General features: G+C 47.7%; 1 protein-coding gene across 3 annotated transcripts in view; it reads left to right on the top strand.

Annotated features, from left to right (window-relative positions):
• The window catches only part of LOC132576637 (centrosomal protein of 83 kDa-like), a 47,226-nt gene that overhangs the window by 21,274 nt on the left and 1,318 nt on the right, over positions 1-24,634 (top strand). For all 3 annotated transcript variants that reach the window (XM_060246001.1, XM_060246002.1, XM_060246003.1), the window contains exons 7-15: positions 1,573-1,704; positions 3,349-3,463; positions 5,592-5,736; positions 8,999-9,148; positions 11,778-11,853; positions 12,691-12,848; positions 17,807-17,936; positions 20,535-20,638; positions 20,799-20,976. In XM_060246001.1, coding sequence (XP_060101984.1) covers positions 1,573-1,704; positions 3,349-3,463; positions 5,592-5,736; positions 8,999-9,148; positions 11,778-11,853; positions 12,691-12,848; positions 17,807-17,936; positions 20,535-20,638; positions 20,799-20,976 — 1,188 coding nt within the window. The remainder of the gene's footprint in view (positions 1-1,572; positions 1,705-3,348; positions 3,464-5,591; positions 5,737-8,998; positions 9,149-11,777; positions 11,854-12,690; positions 12,849-17,806; positions 17,937-20,534; positions 20,639-20,798; positions 20,977-24,634) is intronic.

Genomic DNA, 24,634 nt, shown 5'->3' with positions numbered 1-24,634 from the left:
GTTTGACACCCTTGGTGTAGCGGTTAAGAGTGTGGCCTGTGAGAGAACTGGGTTTGATTCCCCTCTCCTCCACGTGAAGCCAGCTGGTGCAACCTTGGTCAGTCACAAGTTCTCTCACAGCTGTTCTCTCAAGACCAGTTCTCAAAAGAGCTTTCTCAGCCCTACCTACCTCACAGGGTGCCTGTTGTGGGGAGAAGGGAAAGGAGATTGTAAGCCGCTCTGAGCCTCTGGGTATAAATCCAATTTATTGTTATTTTTCTTGTACTGGAGAGATGAATGGACTATTTACTCACATAACCTGTAATGTCATGATGATGGCAATAATTGCTATGTAAAGTATTTGGGGTGAGAAATGTTAATAAGAGATTTAATGCAGAGGGAACAGAGATATTGCGGTTCCAGAAATCACGCAAATGCCTTTAGAAAAAAGTAAGTCTATGTATTTGTTCTAACCTTAAACTACAATCAGGGTTGCCAATCCCCAGGTGGAGGCAAGGGATCCCCCGGTTTGGAGGCCCTCCCCCCGCTTCAAGGTCGTCAGAAAGCAGGGGGAGGGGAGGGAAATGTCTGCTGGGAACTCTATTATTCCCTATGGAGATTTATTCCCATAGAAAATCATGGAGAATCGATCCGTGGGTATCTGGGGCTTTGGGGGGGGCTGTTTTTTGGGGTAGAGGCACCGAATTTTCAGTATAGCATCTAGTGCCTCTCCCCAAAATACCCCCCAAGTTTCAAAAAGATTGGACCAGGGGGTCCAATTCTATGAGCCCCAAAAGAAGGTGCCCCTATCCTTCATTATGTCCTATGGAAGGAAGGAATTGAAAAGGTGTGCTGTCCCTTTAAATGTGATGGCCAGAACTCCCTTTGGAGTTCAATTATGCTTGTCACAGCCTTGATCTTGGCTCCACCCCCAAAGTCTCCTGGCTCCACCCCCAAAGTCCCCAGATATTTCTTGAATTGGACTTGGCAACCCTAACTACAATGCAACACTTGATGTACAATTAATATTCCATTTAGTCTTCAGTTTGCTGTTTTATAATCTAGTGCTTAAACTCTACTAGATGCTACATGGAAGATTAAGTGAACAAGTCCCTATTACAAAGCAATCTGCAGTCTAAGATGCGTTAATGTACAGCTGATAGTACCAAAAGGCTCCAACCAGATTTGAGGGCTAGTAATCTATTGCAGTTGCAATCCTGGGTGCACACTGGCGGAAACCAGGGGTGGGGGGGTGGGGAGCAGGAACACAGTTCCGACTGCCTTGGTGACAGGTGTGGCCTAATATGCAAATGAGTTCCCGCTGGGCCTTTTCTTTAAAAAGCCCTGTGCGAAACAATGGCGCCACTAGGGGTGTGTGGCCTAATATGCAAATGAGTTCCTGCTGGACTTTTTTTCTTTAAAAAGCCCTGTGCGAAACAATGGTGACACTAGGGGGTGGCCTAATATGCAAATGAGTTCCTGCTGGGCTTTAAAGCCCTGGTGGAAACTTCTGCATAGAAAACTTTTAGGACCAGGAGCCAGGAGTCTCTCCCATGCAGCAATTTAAAACTTGCTTTTCTTAAAAATATGAAGGCGGAGAAACAGTCAGTGAAGCTGCAGCTGGAGCGCGTTGAAAAAGAACTGCTGCTGAGTAACGAGCAAAACGCAGCCTTAACCAGCAAGCTGCATAAAGCAGAACGGGAGATTGGTGCTTTGACTACAAAAGTAAGTGTGTTTTTACCGTTTCTAGTGTGTATTTTCAGAGCTGTCGCAGGAAACGTTATCGCTAAGTGTCTCTTTGGAGACAAAACGTCTCCATTTACTTTTTTCCCCTTTCTCATAATTTTAGTGCTTGAGAAGTCATACGCTTACTATGCTTGAAGAGCATCCCTAACATTCTGTTCTCTGGCGCTAATATTGAAGGCAGCAGTTACTTACAGAAGTCACATTTAATAGCCATTAGGGAAACTGCCTTCTGCTCAGGCCAACCAGTGCCGGATTAAACCCTGCGGGGGCCCCTAGGCAATTGAAATCTCAGGGCCCCCCTTGCAAATTATCTCAGAGTTCTGCCACCCGCGGTCTCCACTGCAGCCTGCAGGCACCTTCTCAAAAGCCCCATTGACAAAGCTGTGGGGGAGAGGCAGAGAGAGGCAGACATGGCGATGACTCCAGCTGCACCAGGCAAGTTAGGCAGAAGCCATCACAGGGCCATCAAGGGCCCTGCGGGACTTCTCACAGTTCTGCAGGGCCTGTAAGACTGAATTGTTCCACTTGGCATATGGCATCTAAATGAGGGAGGGCCGCCACCCCGCCAGGACTTCTCTTGTATTCATATCAACCGCCTAGGATTCGATGGCTTTGGAGAGAGGACGACATCACATGATCCTGCTTAGATCCAATTAGCGAGAACAGGAAAAGCTACAATGGATATCCACTTGAAAAGGGATGCAATTTATTAAAAGTAAATTATAGAGATTCGTTTACCCTTTTGACGTTTCTGTAAATGTTTAAACGTTTTGATAATCTGCCCCAAAGTAGGCAACCGCAGCTACATCATTTCGGCAAGCAGATATACAAAGTTCTTATTGTGCGGAAGATCTCCAGCCATTCCTGCATGGGAGGGAATGGTCCACCATTGATCACAGGGCTCTGGAACCTGTAAATAAAACCGGGTTCTAGAAATGCACTTAGTGAACTATGGATCATAAATTTCTTGTTCCATGTGCTCAGAGAATTATCTTGGGATTCTAGTATTTATTTAATGGGATAGTAGCCACAGAATGCTCAAGAGCCCCGTGGCGCAGACCGGTAAAGCTGCAGTCCTAAGCTCTGCTCATGACCTGAGTTCAATCCCAGTGGAAGCTGGTTCAGGTAGCCGGCTCGAGGTTGACTCAGCCTTCCATCCTTCCGAGGTTGGTAAAATGAGGACCCAGCTTGCTGGGGGGAAAGTGTAGATGACTGGGGAAGGCAAGGGCGAAACCACCCCGTAAAAAGTCTGCCATGAAAACGTGAAAGCGACGTCACCCCAGAGTCAGAAACGACTGGTGCTTGCACAGGGGATGTTACCTTTTTTAAGCCACAGAATACCACATCAGCATTCTAATAAAAAAAGCACCACCCAAAGAGTGCTTTTGATCAGCATTAAACATGAGCCATGATGGCCACGTGTTTGATAAGGTTTCTAGGTTGGGTTTTTTTGTTTTGTTTTTTACTGCTTCACAAGTCATATTGATTATTTCACTTCCTAACATTTCAGGAAGCCGTTTCCAGGGGAAACGCAAACCGCTTGAAAGCGCCGCCCCTAACCCTTTCTGAACGACGCTATGATAGAAGTGGGATCTTGCTAACAATTCCTATTCTGTTCTATAGGCTGAAGAAGTGAAGCACGCAAACAGGTTGGAAATAACAAACGTCAAGCTGGAAGCCGCACGAGCCAGGAGTGAGATTGAAAGAGAAAGAAACAAACTTCAGACCGAAATAGACGGTAAAACTTTGTTACAATCAGCTGTTATTTCTACCAGAACTTTACATCCCACAGTAACAAGGAGAGCCCCAGGTGTGTGAGGCCTGCTTGGGCTGGCTGGATCTCTAGCCAGCCCAAGCAGGCCTCGCTTGCCTGGGGTTCTGCTTTCTTGTGTCGACTTGCTTTTGGCTGGTGCGTTGGGGGGCAGCATATGCTAATGAGTTATGCTAAAGAGCTCCACCACCTGATCATCCCTATTATATGTTAACATGGACAAATTTATTGCGGGGGGCACTTTTTCACCATCATACGTCTATCTGACGTGAATATTAAATTTTTCATCTGATCTATCTTTAACAGGCGTGTTATAGCATTTTTGTGAAAAAAGCAAACCATTTTTTAAAAAAACTATTCCTACATTGCAGTTTTAAGTAGAGGAGTACTTGTGTGAGACTTTTCTTGGAAATAAGAATTGAAGTCCAGTAACAGTCTGCCAGTACCATACTCCTGCTAATACTAATTGTAAGCCAAGAGTAAACAGTTAAATATTTATTACAAATAGGGTTTACCACAGCTAAAGTTAAGCAGTTTGAAATCTCATTGGGTTCCACAGGAAAGAGTTGTACTTAGCTTTCTTGGTGAGAGCAAAGGTCCCTCAGTGGCTATTAGCCACAGGGTATTGATGGAACTCTGTCTGGGGCAGTGATGCTCTGTATTCTTGGTGCTTGGAGAAGGGCACAGTGGAAGGGCTTCTAGTGTCCTGGCCCCACTGATGGACTTCCTGATGGCAGCTGGGGGGGTTTTTGCCCACTGTGTGTGTGTGTATATATATTTTGGCCACTGTGTGATACAGAGTGTTGGACTGGATGGGCCATTGGCCTGATCCAACATGGCTTCTCTTCTGTTCTTATGTGACACAGAGTGTTGGACTGGAGGGGCCATTGGCCTGATCCAACATGGCTTCTCTTCTGTTCTTATGTGACACAGAGTGTTGGACTGGAGGGGCCATTGGCCTGATCCAACATGGCTTCTCTTATGTTCTTATGTGACACAGAGTGTTGGACTGGAGGGGCCATTGGCCTGACCCAACATGGCTTCTCTTATGTTCTTATGTGACACAGAGTGTTGGACTGGAGGGGCCATTGGCCTGATCCAACATGTCTTCTCTTATGTTCTTATGGGACACAGAGTGTTGGACTGGAGGGGCCATTGGCCTGACCCAACATGGCTTCTCTTATGTTCCTATGTGACACAGAGTGTTGGGCTGGATGGGCCACTGGCCTGATCCAACATGGCTTCTCTTATGTTCCTATGTGACACAGAGTGTTGGGCTGGATGGGCCGTTGGCCTGATCCAACGTGGCTTCTCTTATGTTCTTATCAGTGGGAAACAAAGACTCTCCAGATGTCAAGAAGACAGGAGATGTTGTTTGGGGCAAGATGAACTTCGTTAATTCTCAGGTGTTCCTCTCTTGGGCCAAACTGCAATTGGACTTCCTGGTTTAGGGAAGTTTCCTGTCTAACTCCAGTTTATGGTGACATCCAGATCTGGGTGCCGTAAGAAGCTGAGTTTTGTTTCTTTCCCCGCCTCCATTAAAGCACTAATTAGAATCATGAAACTAGCCCCAGCTTGTTAAAAGTATCCGGAAGTTTTGATTGTGGTACTGTGCGTGAGAAGGGATGCGCAAGAAGGGAGCGCACATTCCCAAGACGAAACCTGCTTTGTGTTTGTGACAGACATAGTCACCTGAATGCAGTTGAAGACTTGGATCCTGTGACATCGTTGCCCTCTCTCTGGCCACTGTGAAGGTTTTGCACCATGGGGGAGCCATGCCATAGGATGCAAGCCAAAGAGTCTTCTTACATTTGTGTGGAATTTGTTTCTTAAATAGGGACACATTTCTCAGGGAATGTATCCTGTTCCTGGGGATTTTCCTCATTAAAGAAAGAGAAAGAAACAAACTTCAGACCGAAATAGATGGTAAACCGTCCCAATTTATAGCCAAAATGCGCAGTGGGAGGAATCCGGCAAGGCAACAAACAAGGGTGTATTGAACTCAAGGTGATTCACGAGTGTGAAGATGTAGCACTTTAAATGACAGCTGTTACTAGCAAGGCTGGATACTCACTTTTCAAATATATAAACCCAGAGTTACGCTCCGATAATGAAATATTGAAGACGACGTTAGAGCGGCACAAAGTGCTTTTAATGGAAAAGGATCGGGAGTTGGTGCGCAAAGTACAAGCCGCAAAGGAAGACGGTTTCCAGAAGCTTGCAGCATTTCAGGAGGAAAAGTAAGTGGCTTTGCACATTTTGTTGAACAGCCCTTATACAGAGTTGAGAACCGAGAGCAGTAACAGACTCCTTCCCTTTTACTGTATACCGCACACTGGCTGTGATCACACGCATTAAAATAATGCACTTTCAATCCACTTTCAATGCACTTTCCAACTGGATTTTGCCAGTCCACACAGTAAAATCCAGTTGGAAAGTGGACTGAAAGTGCATTATTTAGTGTGTGTGATTGCAGCCATTATGTCTCAGCTAAAAAACCTTGGTGGCTATTGCTGTTGAGTAATTTCTACTGTACTTTTCGAGTCTTGAAAATGCTTAATAGATATTGGACCTACAGCCTGCGCTTTCTAAAATTAATCTCCCTCTCTTCCAAGAAGCTTTTGATAGTATAGCACAGGGGTGGCCAAACAAGCTTAACATAAGAGCCGCACAGAATAAACATCAGACGTTTGAGAGCCGCAAGACATGAACATCAGATGTTTGAGAGCCAGGAGGGAGGGAATGAGAGGGGGAAAGAAATAACTTGAACTTTAAATGCATTCTCCAAGCTGCCGGCTGGCTTGGTTTGGAGAAGTGATTTAAAGAAGAAGAAGACTGCAGATTTATATCCCGCCCTTCTCTCTGAATCAGAGACTCAGAGCGGCTTACAATCTCCTCTATCTTCTCCTCCCACAACAGACACCCTATGAGGTGGGTGGGGCTGAGAGGGCTCTCACAGCAGCTGCCCTTTCAAGGACAACCTCTGCCAGAGCTATGGCTGACCCAAGGCCATGCTAGCAGGTGCAAGTGGAGGAGTGGGGAATCAAACCCGGTTCTCCCAGATAAGAGTCTCCACACTTAACCACTACACCAAAGAGACAAATGCCTTCTCCAAGCTAGCCAACCGGGGGGGGCGGGGTGGGGGGGCTTCAAGAGCCACACAACATGTGTGAAACAGCTGCATGTGGCTCCCAAGCCGCAGTTTGGCCACCCCTGGTATAGCATTTAGGGACGTTGGTAATATTTTTTGCAGTCGTTAAGTTTTTTCACTTTGGTGAAGGTGATATTTCAACCTGTAACTTCTTTCATGCCATCCCACTGGTATGGAGTTCTTGGCGAAAGTATCCCTCCCCCAAGGGGTCCTCCCTGCCAAATGACAGATGGAGATGAGAAAGCAGCACAGTTGGCAGATGGAGGCCTTTGGCAAGACTGCCCAAGGAAGTGGGGAACACGGCAGAGTGAGGGCAAGCCTTGTTTGTATAATACAGCTCATCAGGCAGGCATCATATTTGGCAGAACACAGAGCCACCGCTGCCCCGAGCAGGAGAATGGGCCTCGGCGAGTGTGCTCCTTACAGAACTCCAACAGCCAGTTTGGTGTAGTGGTTAAGAGCGGCAGGCTCTAATCTGGAGAACCGGGTTCGATTCCCCACTCCTCCACGTGCAGCCGGCTGGGTGACCTTGGGTCAGCCACAGTTCTGTCAGAGCTGTTCTCTCAAGAGCAGTTCTCTCAAAGCTCTCTCAGCCCTGTCTAGCTCACAGGGCATGGGGAGAGGAAGGGAAAGAGATTTGTCAACAGAGGCTAGATGGCCATCTGACAGCAATCCCGATTCTGTGGATTGGGCAGATCATGAGAAGGAGGGCAGGAAGGGTTGCATCTGTGCTTAGTCCTCGCAGCCCTTTCTTATACACCCAGGGAAATACTGATCGTAACTTTGGGGTCAGGCAGCAATTTTTCTCCAGGCCAGTTTTGCCAGGGATCCTGGAGAGGTTTATTATTTATTATTTTGCCAGTGTCCTGGCCTCACTGGTGGACCTCCTGATGGAACCTGGGGTTTTTTGGCCACTGTGTGACACAAAGTGTTGGACTGGATGGGCCACTGGCCTGATCCCACATGGCTTCTGTTATGTTTTTATATGACACAGAGTGTTGGACTGGATGGGCCATTGGCCTGATCCAACATGGCTTCTCTATGTTCTTATGTTGACACAGAGTGTTGGACTGGACGGGCCATTGGCCTGATCCAGTAAGGCTTCTCTTATGTTCTTATGTGACACAGAGTGTTGGACTGGACGGGCCATTGGTCTGATCCAGCAAGGCTTCTCTTCTGTTTTTATGTGACACAGAGTGTTGGACTGGAGGGGCCATTGGCCTGATCCAGCAAGGCTTCTCTTATGTTCTTATGTGACACAGAGTGTTGGACTGGATGGGCCATTGGCCTGATCCAGTAAGGCTTCTCTTATGTTCTTATGTTGACACAGAGTGTTGGACTGGATGGGCCATTGGCCTGATCCAACATGGCTTCTCTTATGTTCTTATGTGACACAGAGTGTTGGACCGGATGGGCCATTGGCCTGATCCAACATGGCTTCTCTTATGTTCTTATGTTGACACAGAGTGTTGGACTGGACGGGCCATTGGCCTGATCCAGCAAGGCTTCTCTTATGTTCTTATGTTGACACAGAGTGTTGGACTGGACGGGCCATTGGCCTGATCCAGTAAGGCTTCTCTTATGTTCTTATGTGACACAGAGTGTTGGACTGGACGGGCCATTGGTCTGATCCAGCAAGGCTTCTCTTCTGTTTTTATGTGACACAGAGTGTTGGACTGGAGGGGCCATTGGCCTGATCCAGCAAGGCTTCTCTTATGTTCTTATGTGACACAGAGTGTTGGACTGGATGGGCCTTTGGCCTGATCCAACATGGCTTCTCTTATGTTCTTATGTGACACAGAGTGTTGGACTGGATGGGCCATTGGCCTGATCCAACATGGCTTCTCTTATGTTCTTATGTGACACAGAGTGTTGGACTGGATGGGCCATTGGCCTGATCCAACATGGCTTCTCTTATGTTCTTATGTGACACAGAGTGTTGGACTGGATGGGCCACTGGCCTGATCCAACATGGCTTCTCTTATGTTCTTATGTGACACAGAGTGTTGGACTGGAGGGGCCACTGGCCTGATCCAACATGGCTTCTCTTATGTTCTTATGTGACACAGAGTGTTGGACTGGATGGGCCACTGGCCTGATCCAACATGGCTTCTCTTATGTTCTTATGTGACACAGAGTGTTGGACTGGATGGGCCACTGGCCTGATCCAACATGGCTTCTCTTATGTTCTTATGTGACACAGAGTGTTGTACTGCAGGAGCCATTGGCCTGATCCAGCATGGCTTCTCTGATGTTGGCAGGGCTGGGCTGTTGATGGTTTAAGTAATGTGATGAAGAAATAAAAATTATTGCTGCCTTTCACAGTTAATATATACTGCTTAACGTTTCAGACTAGAACTTGAAACCAAATTGGCAGAAATGGAGAAAAACAAAATGGAGCAAGACTGCGAGAGGCAACTGGAAAGGGATCAATATGAAAAGAAAATCTCTTCTCTGCAATTGGCAGAGGAGTCCAGCAGGAGGGAAATTCAGAACCTTAGGTAACATGAAGCGATTGTTAACGGTAACTAGGCGTATACATTTTTAACATTTTACGGAATGTGGCATTCCGTGCTGCGCATATATGCATAGAATATGAACATGGACCTTAATGCCTAGCAGCTTGTTTGTAAGCTGAGCAGAAAAACATGTCTTTCCTCCAAAAATGAGTTCGTACTCGAATGCATATAAACTGAAAACTCTTTATTTTGTAGCTATTTTTCTGCCAGAATCAGCGTGTTTATATTTGTTCTCCAAATGTCGCCATCTGTTCAGTTCTGCAGTACTGAAACCTGAAAGACCTAATAGATGAAGCTTCATCAGCTAAGGCTTTCGAATTTCCATGGCAGTTTATTCACAGTATTTGAAAAATGGCTATATAAGCATGTAAATCATGTGATAAAAAAGTAAAGGTAGTCCCCTGTGCAAGCAGCAGTCGTTTCCAATTCTGGGGTGACGTTGCTTTCACAACGTTTTCATGGCAGACTTTTTATGGGGTGGTTTGCCATTGCCTTCCCCAGTCATCTACGCTTTCCCTCCAGCAAGCTGGGGACTCATTTGATCGACCTCGGAAGGATGGAAGACTGAGTCAACCTCGAGCCAGCTACCTGAACCCAGCTTCTGTTGGGATCCAACTCAGGTCATAAGCAGAGCTTGGACTGCAGTACTGCAGCTAACCACTCTGTGGCACGGGGCTCCTAGCCCATATTGTTACTCACTTGGTAATGTCCAATAAATGCTAACATTTCCTTGTACTTGCTCTAATGAGACTCTCTGTCTCCTACTCCTCCCAAGAACTACGTGAGTACAAAGGAAAATTAGCTGTTGTAGCATCTCAATAAATTCTATAATATGCGTGTATTTTTTGTTAATGATTTTCTTAACTACTTTACATAGCATATTCTTTTAGACCAACAGGCAGGAGACAATACAAAGACAATTCAGAATACTGCCATCAGATTCCTTCCTCACAGATTTTCACCCAAAGGGTGATGAACATGTGGAATTCGCTGCCACAGGAGGTGGCGGCGGCTACAAGCATGGACAGCTTCAAGAGGGGATTGGATAAAAATATGGAGCAGAGGTCAATCAGTGGCTGTTAGCCACAGTATATGTGTGTGTGTGTGTATGTATATATGTGTGTGTGCGTGTATATGTATATATACACACACACATATATTGGCCACTGTGTGACACAGAGCGTTGGACTGGATGGGCCATTGGCCTGATCCAACATGGCTTCTGTTATGTTCTTATGTTCAGATTAAAGCATCCAATTAAAGCCTCCCACACCACACTGTAAATTGGACGCTTTAATCCAGGGGTGGCCAAATTTGCTGAACGTAAGAGCCACATAGAATAAACATCGGATGTTTGAGAGCTGCAAGACATGAATGTCCGATGTTTGAGAGCTGCAAGACGGGAAGGAAGGAAGGAAAATAGATGGGAGGAGGGAGAGGTGGAAAGAAAGCTCTTTTAACTTTAAACGCATTCTCCAAGCCATTGGCTGCCTTGGCTTGGAGGAGTGATTGAAAGAGACAGATGCCTTCTCCGAGCCAGCTGATGGGGTGAGGTTGGGGCTTCAAGAGCCACATGTGGCCCCCGAGCTGCAGTTTGGCCACCTTTGCTTTAATCTGTGAGGAGGAAATCTTTGATGGTACCTTGCTAGAAAAAAAGATTAACAAATAAATTACCAGGGCAGTGGAGAAAATTGTCATACCTTACTCAGGACCAGTTTAATCATCATCGTGAGTTCACTGAAGAAGAGGGCTTGCCACAAGACGTAGATGTAGAATTCTCATACGAACATTGGAGTGAATATTGAACACTGCATTGAATACGTTGCTTGATATTGACTGCGGAACATTGAATTTAATATGTTGTATGATGCTGCTACCATATATGTTGTGTGAAAATTGCCACAAGGTAAGTTAGATATGGTGTGCCCTTGAGGTAGTATTCTGAATTGCCTTTGTATTGTTGTCTGCCTGTTCTAAAAGAATAGTCTGGGGTAGGGAACAGTGGCTCTCCAGATGTTTTTTTGCCTACAACTCTCATCAGCCCCAGCCGTTGGCCATGCTGGCTGGGGCTGATGGAAGTCGTAGGCAAAAAAACATCTGGAGAGCTACCGTTGGCCACCCCTGCCTTAAGTGATATGTCCACACCCTCCCTGACTGAATTGCCATCCATGCCACCTTGAACTATCTCTGAGCTGTGGCTTAACTGTTTTATTTTTAATCTGTTTTAACTGATTGATTGTTTTACTATTTATCTGTTAGATTGCTTATTGTTAGTTTTAATGGTTTACTATGTTGGAACTCGCCCTGAGCTCACCACAGGAAAGGACAGACTACAAATTGACAGCAATAAATGAAATAAAGTAAATATTAGCTCTCCCAAGAAGTATCCACAGCAATCATCTTTATTAAAGGATTCCATGGAAACCTGGCATTACTTTTAGATCCCATGCAGGAGGATTAATATCGGATCAGGCCACCTTTCATTGTTCTGGAGTCGTTTCCCCTCCGTTCTTTATGCCGCTATCAGATTTTAAATTTCCAAATATCAACCTCACCTAAATTTCTCTATTTCTTAAAAAATATAAGATACTGCATTGTGTTACTTTTGCAGGCTGAAGCTTCAACAGCAAGTCATTAATTCCGAAGGGCTGGAAAAAGAGAGAAGCGACAATGCTCACCTCAAGCAGGTGAGGGTTTTGATGGCGCGACGTGTTTCGTCTTTTTGTGATACAGCATTAGACCGCTCGGTTTTAATTCAGAAAGCAACCAATCTGAGGGATGTTTGCGTTCCTGTGTTTCCACTTGGGCTTGCCAGTTTTAAAAAACAGGTAACGGAAAAGAGTTCTGCTGGATCAGGCGAGAAACCTATTATGGTCCAGCATTCTTTTCCAGCTGCAGTCAGCCATAGAGCCAGTTTGGTGTAGTGGTTAAGTGTGCGGTCTCTTATCTGGGAGAACCGGGTTTGATTCCCCCACTCCTCCACTTGCACCTGCTGGAATGGCCTTGGGTCAGCCATAGCTCTGGCAGAGGTTGTCCTTGAAAGGGCAGCTGCTGGGAGAGCCCTCTCAGCCCCACCCACCTCACGGGGTGTCTGTTGTGGGGGAGGAAGATAAAGGAGATTGTGAGCCGCTCTGAGATTCAGAGTATAGGACAGATATAAATCCAATATCTTCTTCTTCTCTTGGGAGTCTCCCGAGAGGCACAGAGGCAGGGGCTTTCTCCCTACCTTTGCACCTGTTGTCCTTGAAAGGGCAGCTGCAGTGAGAGCCCTCTCAGCCCTACCTACCTCACAGGGTGACTGTTGTGGGGGAAGGAGATAAAGGAGATTGTGAGCCCCTCTGAGACTCTGATTCAGAGAGAAGGGCAGGGTATAAATCTGCAGTTTCCTCCTCCTTCTTCTTCAGATGCTTTTGTGAACTCACAAGCCTGGCAACAACACCACCGCAGGACACATCCGGCTTGCCGTCTAGAATTTTGACAAGCAATACCGAATTCATCTCTTATCGTTTCTTTTTTTTTGACAGCACATCCAAGAGTTGCAGCTCCGCGTGGCTTCGCTTTCGCAGTCAGAGCAGGACTTCCTGGATTCCAATCAGAAACTCAAAGAAATGCTGGAAAGGTTAAAAAACGAATGCCAGAATGCCAGAAGTCAAGCAGAGAGGGCTCAGTTAGAGGCAGCGAGGTACGTGTTATATCAGGGGTGGCCACACTGTGGCTCGGAAGACACACGTGGCTCTTGCACACATATTGTGTGGTTCTCGAAGTCCCCTCTGCCCTGTTGGCCAGCTTGGAGAAGGCATTTGTCTCTTTAAATCACTTTGCCAAGCCAAACCAGCCAGCAGCTTGGAGAATGCATTTAAAGTTACAATTGCTTTCTTTCCACTCTTCTTTCCTTCCTGTCTTGTGGCTCTCACACATCTGACATTCACGTCTGGTGGCTCTCAAACATCTGATGTTCACATCTTGGGGCTCCGGCTCTGAAACATCTGACGTTCATGTCTGGTGGCTTTCAAGCATCTGCCGTTCACGACTGGCGCCTCTCAAGCATCTGCCGTTCACGACTGGCGGCTCTCAAGCATCTGCCGTTCACGACTGGCGGCTCTCAAGCATCTGCCGTTCACGACTGGCGCCTCTCAAGCATCTGCCGTTCACGACTGGCGGCTCTCAAGCATCTGCCGTTCACGACTGGCGGCTCTCAAGCATCTGCCGTTCACGACTGGCGGCTCTCAAGCATCTGCCGTTCACGACGGGCGGCTCTCAAGCATCTGCCGTTCACGACGGGCGGCTCTCAAGCATCTGCCGTTCACGACTGGCGGCTCTCAAGCATCTGCCGTTCACGTCGGCGGCTCTCAAGCATCTGCCGTTCACGTCGGCGGCTCTCAAGCATCTGCCGTTCACGTCGGCGGCTCTCAAGCATCTGCCGTTCACGACGGGCGGCTCTCAAGCATCTGCCGTTCACGACGGGCGGCTCTCAAGCATCTGCCGTTCACGACGGGCGGCTCTCAAGCATCTGCCGTTCACGACGGGCGGCTCTCAAGCATCTGCCGTTCACGACGGGCGGCTCTCAAGCATCTGCCGTTCACGACGGGCGGCTCTCAAGCATCTGCCGTTCACGACGGGCGGCTCTCAAGCATCTGCCGTTCACGACGGGCGGCTCTCAAGCATCTGCCGTTCACGACGGGCGGCTCTCAAGCATCTGCCGTTCACGACGGGCGGCTCTCAAGCATCTGCCGTTCACGACTGGCGGCTCTCAAGCATCTGCCGTTCACGACGGGCGGCTCTCAAGCATCTGCCGTTCACGACTGGCGGCTCTCAAGCATCTGCCGTTCACGACTGGCGCCTCTCAAGCATCTGCCGTTCACGACTGGCGGCTCTCAAGCATCTGCCGTTCACGACTGGCGCCTCTCAAGCATCTGCCGTTCACGACGGGCGGCTCTCAAGCATCTGCCGTTCACGACGGGCGGCTCTCAAGCATCTGCCGTTCACGACGGGCGGCTCTCAAGCATCTGCCGTTCACGACGGGCGGCTCTCAAGCATCTGCCGTTCACGACGGGCGGCTCTCAAGCATCTGCCGTTCACGACGGGCGGCTCTCAAGCATCTGCCGTTCACGACGGGCGGCTCTCAAGCATCTGCCGTTCACGACGGGCGGCTCTCAAGCATCTGCCGTTCACGACGGGCGGCTCTCAAGCATCTGCCGTTCACGACGGGCGGCTCTCAAGCATCTGCCGTTCACGACGGGCGGCTCTCAAGCATCTGCCGTTCACGACGGGCGGCTCTCAAGCATCTGCCGTTCACGACGGGCGGCTCTCAAGCATCTGCCGTTCACGACGGGCGGCTCTCAAGCATCTGCCGTTCACGACGGGCGGCTCTCAAGCATCTGCCGTTCACGACTGGCGGCTCTCAAGCATCTGCCGTTCACGACTGGCGGCTCTCAAGCATCTGCCGTTCACGACTGGCGGCTCTCAAGCATCTGCCGTTCACGACTGGCGGCTCTCAAGCATCTGCCGTTCACGACTGGCGCCTCTCAAGCATCTGCCGTTCACGACTGGCGCCTCTCAAGCATCTGCCGTTCACGACTGGCGCCTCTCAAGCATCTGCCGTTTATTCTGTGTGGCTCTTACATTAAGCAAGTTTGGCCACCCGTGTTATATCTTACTGCAGGCACTGAGAACTGGTCTTTGCCTCAGGCCAGGGGCACCATAAAGAAGCCATAAATGGAGAGGCCTAGCAGGGCTTCCTCACCACAGTATTGGCTGGACGGATGGAGATGCTCCCAGAGGTGAATCACGCAGATGCAGCCGCGTGACATGCAGAGCCGTCTGCGGGGATCATGGAAACATCTCTGATTTTTATTGATTGGGCTTTACTCGTATGCCGCATCGCAGCCTGGGAATTGCTCCTCTACCGCTTGGGATTCTGCTCCCTTCATATGGCCTTCCCCCATTGCTCAGTACTGTTAAGCTGGAGGACCGTCTCAGTTCACATTCACTTACCTGTTTGCTCAGGTCCTCATCCGAGCCCCTGCTCCTTGTGCCTCCCTACCTGAGTTAGTTACGTGGTCATGCCAGCAAGAGCCTTTTCGGCCTCTGCACTGCTATCTAGCTTGAACTACAGCTATTAGTCTTACACCAGTTTGGTGCACTGGTGAAGTGCGTGGACTCTCATCTGGGACAACCCAGTTTGATTTATCCACTCCTCCACATGCAGCCGCTGGAGTGACCTTGGGTCAGCCACAAGCTCTCTCAGAGTTGTTTTGCTCAGGAACAGTTCTCTCAGAGCTCTCTCAGCCCCACCTACCTCACAGGGTGTGGTAGGAGGGGAAGGGAAAGGAGATTGTAAGCCGCTCTGAGGCTCCTTGGTAGTGATGGGCAGGGGTCTAAGACCAATCTCTTCCTCTAGTCAAATGCAGGTCTAGGTTTCCCCCCAGGTATTCTATTTAAAAAGGGAAGGGCTTCTCTTGCATTCACTTACAAGGTAACCGTTTTGTGTGTATCGCCTTTTTAAGGGGGCCATCTGTAATTAATGATCTCTGGCTTATTTAACTCCTTTGCATCCCTGCCTTTCTCCCCAATGGGGGGCCCCCAAAGCAGTTTGCATCATTCTCCTCTCCTCCATTTTATCCTCACAACCACCCTGTGAGGTAGGTGTGGCTGAGATGGTGTGACTGGCCCATGGTCATCCGGCCGGCTGCGTCTCCCAGATAACTAGCCCAACACTCTTTGCTACTATACCGCACTCACGCCCGATATTTGCTTTAATATTTTTTTTTCCGTCAGCTGTTTGGTCTTTCTAGTTTGTTACGGATACAATCACAATAGCTAAGATTTATATTTTGACAGCTTCATTTTGATTGTCTCATTATTGATAGCTGCCTTGAGGAATAAAACACCTTAATAATAAGCGACCGTAAGAAACTCGCCCTGTAGGTTGCGTGGGCACAGCTGCCTTGCTTTGTGTTGGAGAGCCAGTTTGGTGTAGTGGTTAAGTGTGCGGACTCTTATCTGGGAGAACCGGGTTTGATTCCCCACGCCTTCACTTGCACCTGCTGGAATGGCCTTGGGTCAGCCACAGCTCTGGCAGAGGTTGTCCTTGAAAGGGCAGCTGCTGTGAGAGCCCTCTCCAGCCCCACCCACCTCACAGGGTGTCTGTTGTCGGGGAGGAAGGTAAAGGAGATTGTGAGCCACTCTGAGACTCTTCGGAGTGGAGGGCGGGATATAAATCCAATATCATCTTCTTCTTCCCCCTATCCTCAGAGAGAAAGAGGACAGGTAAGGATCCATGTTCCCTCTAAGCTGTGGAGTCTTGTGAGCAAAAATTCTACTTCATCAGCTACTGGCATTAAAGTCGTGAGCTGCCGCATCAATTAATTTGCTCCGGGGCCATTTTTCCTGAGCTAAGGTAAAAATGTGTGAGCCAGAGGCTAAAAAACTGTGAGCTCACTCCCACTAACTCAGCTTAGTACAGGGAACACTGGTCAGGATGCCTATGGCGATTAACTGTGTAGAGGGATTCTGCTAACTAGGCTATGCTGAGTACTATAGAGAAAAAACCCACTCCGTCTTTACGAAGAATGAGCTGGAGCCTTGTGAGAACGAGAGAGGATTTTTGGGTTCCACTTAAAAGCCATCAGTCTTGAAAAGGGCAACGAAACGTTTGACACTGGCTAACGTGGGCTGGTTTTATGTGGATGGACTTATTCTAGAATGATTAAAGGGCTGGAACACTTTCCCTATGAAGAAAGGTTGAAATGCCTGGGGCTCTTTAGCTTGGAGAAACGTCAACTGCGAGGTGACATGATAGAGGTTTACAAGATAATGCATGGGATGGAGAAAGTAGAGAAAGAAGTCCTTTTCTCCCTTTCTCACAATACGAGAACTCGTGGGCATTCGATGAAATTGCTGAGCAGCCGGGTTAGAACGGATAAAAGGAAGTCCTTCACCCAAAGGGTGATTAAGATGTGGAATTCACTGCCACAGGAGGTGGTGGCAGCTACAAGAATAGCCAGCTTCAAGAGGGGATTGGATAAAAATATGGTGCAGAGGTCCATCAGTGGCTATAAGCCACTGTGTGTGTGTGTATTTTGGCCACTGTGTGACACAGAGTGTTGGACTGGATGGGCCATTGGTCTGACCCAACATGGCTTCTCTTATGTTCTTAGGTTTATTTTACATCTCACTGAAAAAACAGTGGACTGAACATGCAAGACGGAAAAGGGATAATTTGTTTAAGTATCTGTGTGCAATCTGGATGAAAAAATTCATTACGGACTGTTCTCTTATGATTTTGGTTTATGAGTCAATAGCAGGCTCTTAACCTTCTAGAAGTGCCTGTGCACTTTAATTTACTTGTCTGCAGACTGTTTGAGAATAGCGGTTATGTCTAAGTGCCTACGGGCACTCTTGTGTTTCATATTGCAATCTGTTTAAGGTAGAAGCTTTGGAATATGAAAGTGCCTTTTGTGTACATTTATATTGTTCATCTTAGATGACTTAGGCGCAGAGTCTACTCAGAATGAGAGGCCAGATTTCCCCTATTACATATACCGGTATATGTTCTGATAGTGTAGTTTCACCCTGACTTTTTTCTGGTATAAATCAAGCTAGGCTTGCAAGCCAAAAATTGCTTCTTTCCCCCCTTAGGAATATAGAAGACAAGCGTGTGGAGTGGATGGAGGAGAAACATAAACTCGTTCAGCGCGTCACAAAGGCAGAAGAAACCTACGACCAGATGAGACAGAAATTACACCGGGCATCAGTTGTTCAGAAAAAGGTATGTTACTCACAACGAATGTCAGTCAGTCATATTTATTACAGTCATTAGACCATCCATGTACAGGAGAAAAGATACAAAACAAGAGTTGACAATTGAAAAGTTTGCATTCTTATATATGCAACATATGTCTGCAGGAAGTGTTTTCTTCTGGTTTAGATGAATTGTGTTTCTGCGTTCTGGTTCTGCTTTGCGACAGCGCCATCCTCAACAGAGTAACACTCTTTGAAATACAGAGGAGTGAGCCGTGTTAGTCTGTTGCTGCAAAATAGTCAAGTCCGGTAGCACCTTTAAGACTAACAGATTTTATTGTAGCACAAGCTTTTGAGAAACACAGCTCTCTGCATCACCTGCTTCATGTTATCTCTGTGCATCTCTGACAAAGAGAGCTCTGTTTCTCAAAAGCTTACGCTACAATAAAATGTGTTAGTCTTAAAGATGCTACCGGACTCTTGACTATTGCAAACCCTTTTAAGCCCACCAACTTCATTGCTTAGGATGAGCCTCTTACTAATTCATCAAACATATTATTGACCAGGGGTGGCCAAACTTACATAACATAAGAGCCACGTAGAATAAACGTCAGACATTTAAGAGCCACAAGACATGAACATCAGATGTTTGAGAGCCATAAGGGAGGGAAGGAAGGCAAATAGATGGAGGGGAGGGAGGGGAGAGGTGGAAAGCAAGCAACTTTAACTTAAATGCATTCTTCAAACCATTGGCTGACTTGGCTTGTGGAAGTGATTAAAGAGAGAAATGCCTTCTCCAAGCCAGCCAACAGGGCGCTGGGGGCTTCGAGAGCTGCACAAGATGTGTGAAAGAGCCACATGTGGCTCCCGAGCCACAATTTGGCCACCCCTGGTATTGACTGTTAATAACAAATATGTTTGAATCAAAAACGCCTAAAAGATAATAAAGTCTCTCTCGAGACGTTAAATAAGCGGCCCCGTGGCGCAGAGTGGTAAAGCAGCAGTACTGTGATCTGAACTTTCTGCTCACAACCTGAGTTCTCTGTGATCTGACCCAGTGAAAGCTGGATTCAGGTAGCCGGCCCAAGGTTGACTCAGCCCTCCATCCTTCCGAGGTCGGTGAAATGAGTCCCCAGCTTGCTGGGTGGGGGAAAGTGTAGATGACTGGGGAAGGCAAGGGCAAACCACCCCGTATAAAGTCTGCCGTGGAAACGTTGTGAAAGCAACGTCACCCCAGAGTCGGAAACGACTGGTGCTTGCGCGGGGGACCTTCCCTTTCCAGGAAGACGTTAAATGATGTTTTAAATTGTTTTATAAATTCACAGAAATGTGATAAAGACATAGAAAAACCGCTCAAAGATTGGAGCATAAATAAAATTCCAGTGCAGGCTTCGTTTCAAAATACTGTTTTTGTTTGCAAAATCATAAATAAGGTTTGTTGTCTAACAGATTCATTCAGTGTGATTCTGTTCTAATAAAACAGGGGTGGCCAACGGTAGCTCTCCAGATGTTTTTGCCTACAACTCCCATCAGCCCCAGCCAGCATGGCAAAAAACATCTGGAGAGCTACCGTTGGCCACCCCTGCAATAAAACAATACTATTGTTTTCTAAATCATATGAATATTTTCCCCTTCCCCAAGTAGTTTATGAGAAAGTAATGCACTCGTTTTCATAATATTCATAGAAGTGTGGAATCATAGAGCTGGACGGGGCCATAGAGGCCACCTAGTCCAGGAGTGCGGCCACACTTGCTTGACGTAAGAGCCACACAGAGTAAATGGTGGATGTTTGCGAGCCGCAAGACACGAAGGTCAGATGTTTGAGAGAAGGAAGGAAGGAGGCAAATGTAGATGGGGAGGGAGGGAGGAGGGAGAAGCGTAAAGAAAGCGACTTTAAGTGCACTCTCCAAGCTGCCCGCTAGCATGGCTTGGAGAAGTGAGTGAAAGAAGAAGAAGAAGAAGATATTGGATTTATATCCCGCCCTCCACTCCGAAGAGCCTCAGAGCGGCTCACAATCTCCTTTCCCTTCCTCCCCCACAACAGTCACCCTGTGAGGTGGGTGGGGCTGGAGAGGGCTCTCACAGCAGCTGCCCTTTCAAGGACAACCTCTGCCAGGGCTATGGCTGACCCAAGGCCATGCTAGCAGGTGCAAGTGGAGGAGTGGGGAATCAAACCCGGTTCTCCCAGATAAGAGAGCTCTAGCTGACCCAAGGCCATTCCAGCAGGTGCAAGTGGAGGAGTGGGGAATCAAACCCGGTTCTCCCAGATAAGAGTCCGCACACTTAACCACTACACCAAACCGGCTCTCCAATGCCAAACCGGCTCTCCAAGAGACCAATGCCTTCTCCAAGCCGGCCGATGGGGCAGCGGAGGCCTCAAGAGCCACACAGTGTGTGTGAAAGAGCCACGTTTGGCTCCCAAGCCGCAGTTTGGCCACCCCGATCTAGTCCAACCCCCTGCTCCATGCAGCATCAGCCGAGAGCACCCCTGACCACTGTGTGTCCAGCTGCTGCTTCAAGACTGCCGGTGAGGGGAAGCTCACTACCTCCCTGCTTATTAAGGTGCTGAGGATTGTCACGCCAATCGATAATGGTATCCTTAAATATACGGATTTCTTACTTACAGAGAAAGACACTGAACGACAATAAGCAAAAGAAACTGCTGGAGAAGATAGAGCTCTTAGAAGCCAAGAAAGAAGAGCTGGAAATTGAAAAACAGGTGTTGAACAGGTAATTTTTGGTATTGCTCAGGTTGCAGTATGGTTCCGCCATGTGATAAAACAATATTGCTGCACGATTAGAGATGTGAGTTGCTGCTGCACATCTGGATATGCCATTTTAAAGCCTTGCACTGGGAAGTTAACGTCGCGTCTTTTGTTGTTTCTTTCAGACAGAACGTTCCTTTTGAAGAACACATCCGGCTTCAGAAAAGGCTAAAAGACTTGCAGCGCAGACACAACGAATTCCGCCAATTGATTCTGTATCCCAGCATCCCAACCCAGAACCCCATCACTTCATTGTCATCCACTGTTGTCCCCAGGCCCGAGGCATCCTTCTATCATCTCCAAGTGGGTGACTTACTACCCAAAAAATCCCCAAAGGTTCATTTCACAGGGCGATAAGCCATTGCCAAGGCAGTAATAAACAGGAAAGGGGCAGGAGGCTTTCAAAGCTGCCGTGGCTGGGTTTTCTGGAAGTTTTGGATACCAGAAAGCATACAGAATGCAAGCATACCCACAGCATAGCTCAGGGGTGGCCAAACTGTGGCTCGGGAGCCACGTGTGGCTCTTTCACACACATTGTGTGGCTCTCGAAGCCCCTACTGCCCTGTTGGCCAGCTTCAAGAAGGCATTGGTCTCTCTAAATCACGACTCCAAGTCAAACCAGCCAGCAGCTTGGAGAATGCATTTAAAGTTGCTTTCTTTCTACCTCCCCCTCAACTATCTTCCTTCTTTCCTTCCTGTCTTCTTGCGGCTCTCAAACATCTGACATTTATTCTATGTGGCTCTTACACTAAGCTCTGCTCACAACCTGAGTTCGATCCCCAGCGGAAGCTGGGTTTTCAGGTAGCCAGCTCCAGGTTGACTCAGCCTTCCATCCTTCCGAGGTCGGTAAAATGAGTACCCAGCTTGCTGGGGGGGGGGGGAGTGCAGATAACTGGGGAAGGCAAGGGCAAACCACCCCGTAAAAAGTCTGCCATGAAAATGTTGCGAAAGCAACGTCACCCCAGAAGCGACTGGTGCTTGCACTGGGGACCTTCCCTTCCCTTACACTAAGCAAGTTTGGCTGCCCCTGGCATAGCTTATGTTAAGTAAGGAATTTCTGTGATAGACTCAGAATCCAAACAGCTGTTTTAGGTTATACTCAAGAGCTTGGAGTCTCCGACATACCGAGGTAAAGGTTCTGCTTGGGGTGTGTATGTGCGTTTTTACTTTGAGTCCTTTGTCCTCTCCTAAACTGCATTCTGAATCGGTTTCATTGCAGAGGGCCAAGAGCGTCTGGGATTCCCCTTATCTTCAATACCCTCAGTGGTTATCTGTCCCAAGGCAGCAGTTAGAGTTGCCAGTCCCCAGTTGGAGGCAGGGGATGCCCTGGTTTGGAGGCCCTCCCCCCACTTCAGGGTCATCAGAAAGTGGCGGGGGGGTTGAATGTCTGCTGGGCACTCTGTTATTCTCTATGAAGACTGGTCCCCAGGGCTTTGGGGGTAGAAAATGCCCAGTAGGAACTCATTGGCTTTCAGCTGAGGCCTCCCCCTTCAATCCATCCCAGCACTACAAGATCTGCTGGACCTGGACAACAGGTCACATCTGTCAGGCAGAATCTGCCACTTTAGTCTTTGTCATTTTAGATTTTACGTATTTTAAATTGGGTTTTTATTGGTTTTTTACTGTTGACTGTTTTTACGATGTAACCCACCCTGAGCCTGTTATAAGAACATAAGAGAAGCCATGTTGGATCAGGCCAGTGGCCCATCCAGTCCAACACTCTGTGTCACAGAAGAACATAAGAGAAGCCGTGTTGGATCAGGCCAATGGCCCATCCAGTCCAACACTCTGTGTCACATAAGAACACAAGAGAAGCCATGTTGGATCAGGCCATTGGCCCATCCAGTCCAACACTGTGTCACATAGTGGCCAATATATGTGTGCATGTATACACACACACACACACACACACACACTGTGGCTAATAGCCACTGATGGACCTCAGCTCCATATTTTTATCTAAACCCCTCTTGAAGCTGGCTATGCTTGTAGCCGCCGCCACCTCCTGTGGCAGTGAATTCCACATGTTAATCACCCTTTGGGTGAAGTACTTCCTTTTATCCGTTTTAACCTGACTGCTCAGCAATTTCATGGAGTGCCCATGAGTTCTTGTATTGTGAGAAAGGGAGAAAAGTACTTCTTTCTGTACTTTCTCCATACCATGCATAATCTTATAAACTTCTATCATGTCACCCCTCAGTCGACGTTTCTCCAAGCTAAAGAGCCCCAAGCGTTTTAACCTTTCTTCATAGGGAAAGTGTCCCAAACCTTTAATCATTCTAGTTGCCCTTTTCTGCACTTTTTCCAATGCTATAATATCTTTTTTGAGGTGCAGCGACCAGAACTGCACACAGTACTCCAAATGAGACCGCACCATCGATTTATACAGGGGCATTATGATACTGGCTGATTTGTTTTCAATTCCCTTCCTAATAATTCCCAACATGGCGTTGGCCTTTTTTATTGCAATCGCACACTGTCTTGACGTTTTCAGTGAGTTATCTACCATGACCCCTTCTACGGGAAGGGCAGGCTAAAAATTGAATAAAAGAATTAAATAAAATTGGCATGTTAGGCCACACCCATTGACACCAAACCATCCGGAACTACGTTCCTGTGCATTCCTGCTCAAAAAAAGCCCAGCCAGTCCCCATAGGGTGAATTGATTCATGGGTACCTGGGGCTCCGGAGGAACTATTATTTGAGGTAGAGGCACCCAATCTTCAGCATAGCATCCAGCGCCTCTCCCCAAAATGCCCTCCAAGTTTCAAAAAGATTGGACCAGGTGGCCCAATTCTGTGAACCCCCCCAAAAGGTTCCCCTTCCATTATTATTGGAGGAAAGGCATTTAAAAGGTGTGGGGTCCCTTTAAATGTGACGGCCAGAACTCCCTTCGGCGTTCAGTCGCGCTTGTAACAACCTTGCTCCTGGCTCCACCCCAATATCTCCTGGCTCCACCCCCAAGTCCCCAGAAATTTCCTGAGTTAGACCCTGTAGACTAGTGGGTGGAGCGTCCCAAGCAAAAGGTGTGGATGCTTCCGCCAATGCAAAAGAAAAAGGGGAGAGAAACTTCTGCAGTGGCTTTAAAAGAGAAACATAGAAAAGTGCTTGGAGGATGACTGACCACTCTGGAATGTCCTACTGCCTCCCCACCCCCGGCTTGAAGAACTGCTATTCCAGAAACACAAAGCCTTCTTGGGTGTGCGGATCTGGCAGTCAAAAAGCTTATGGTTTCCGTGTCAATTTCCTTTCATAGCAGATATACAAACATAGCCAGCTTCAAGAGGGGGTTAGATAAAAATATGGAGCAGAGGTCCATCAGTGGCTATTAGCCACAGTGTGTGTGTATATATATATATAAATTTTTTTGCCACTGTGTGACACAGTGTTGGACTGGATGGGCCATTGGCCTGATCCAACATGGCTTCTCTTATGTTCTTATGTGACACAGAGTGTTGGACTGGAGGGGCCACTGGCCTGATCCAACATGGCTCCTCTTATGTTCTTATGTGACACAGAGTGTTGGACTGGAGGGGCCACTGGCCTGGTCCAACATGCCTTCTCTTATGTTTTTATGTGACACAGTGTTGGACTGGATGGGCCATTGGCCTGATCCAACATGGCTTCTCTTCTGTTCTTATGTGACACAGAGTGTTGGGCTGGATGGGCCATTGGCCTGATCCAACATGGCTTCCCTTGTGTTCTTATGTGACACAGAGTGTTGGACTGGATGGGCCACTGGCCTGGTCCAACATGGCTTCTCTTATGTTCTTATGTGACACAGAACGTTGGACTGGATGGGCCATTGGCCTGATCCAACGTGGCTTCCCTTGTGTTCTTATGTGACACAGATGGGCCATTGACCTGATCCAACATGGCTTCTCTTATGTTCTTATATATCTATAAACATAGGAGAGCCAGTTTGGTGCAATGGTTAAGTGCGCGGACTCTTCTCTGGGAG

The sequence above is a fragment of the Heteronotia binoei genome, chromosome 8 (assembly GCF_032191835.1).
Source record: "Heteronotia binoei isolate CCM8104 ecotype False Entrance Well chromosome 8, APGP_CSIRO_Hbin_v1, whole genome shotgun sequence".
In the NCBI taxonomy this organism is placed as follows: Eukaryota; Metazoa; Chordata; class Lepidosauria; order Squamata; family Gekkonidae; genus Heteronotia; species Heteronotia binoei.
Note: the sequence above shows the minus strand (reverse complement) of the source record. Positions and strands in the feature narration are given on the sequence as shown.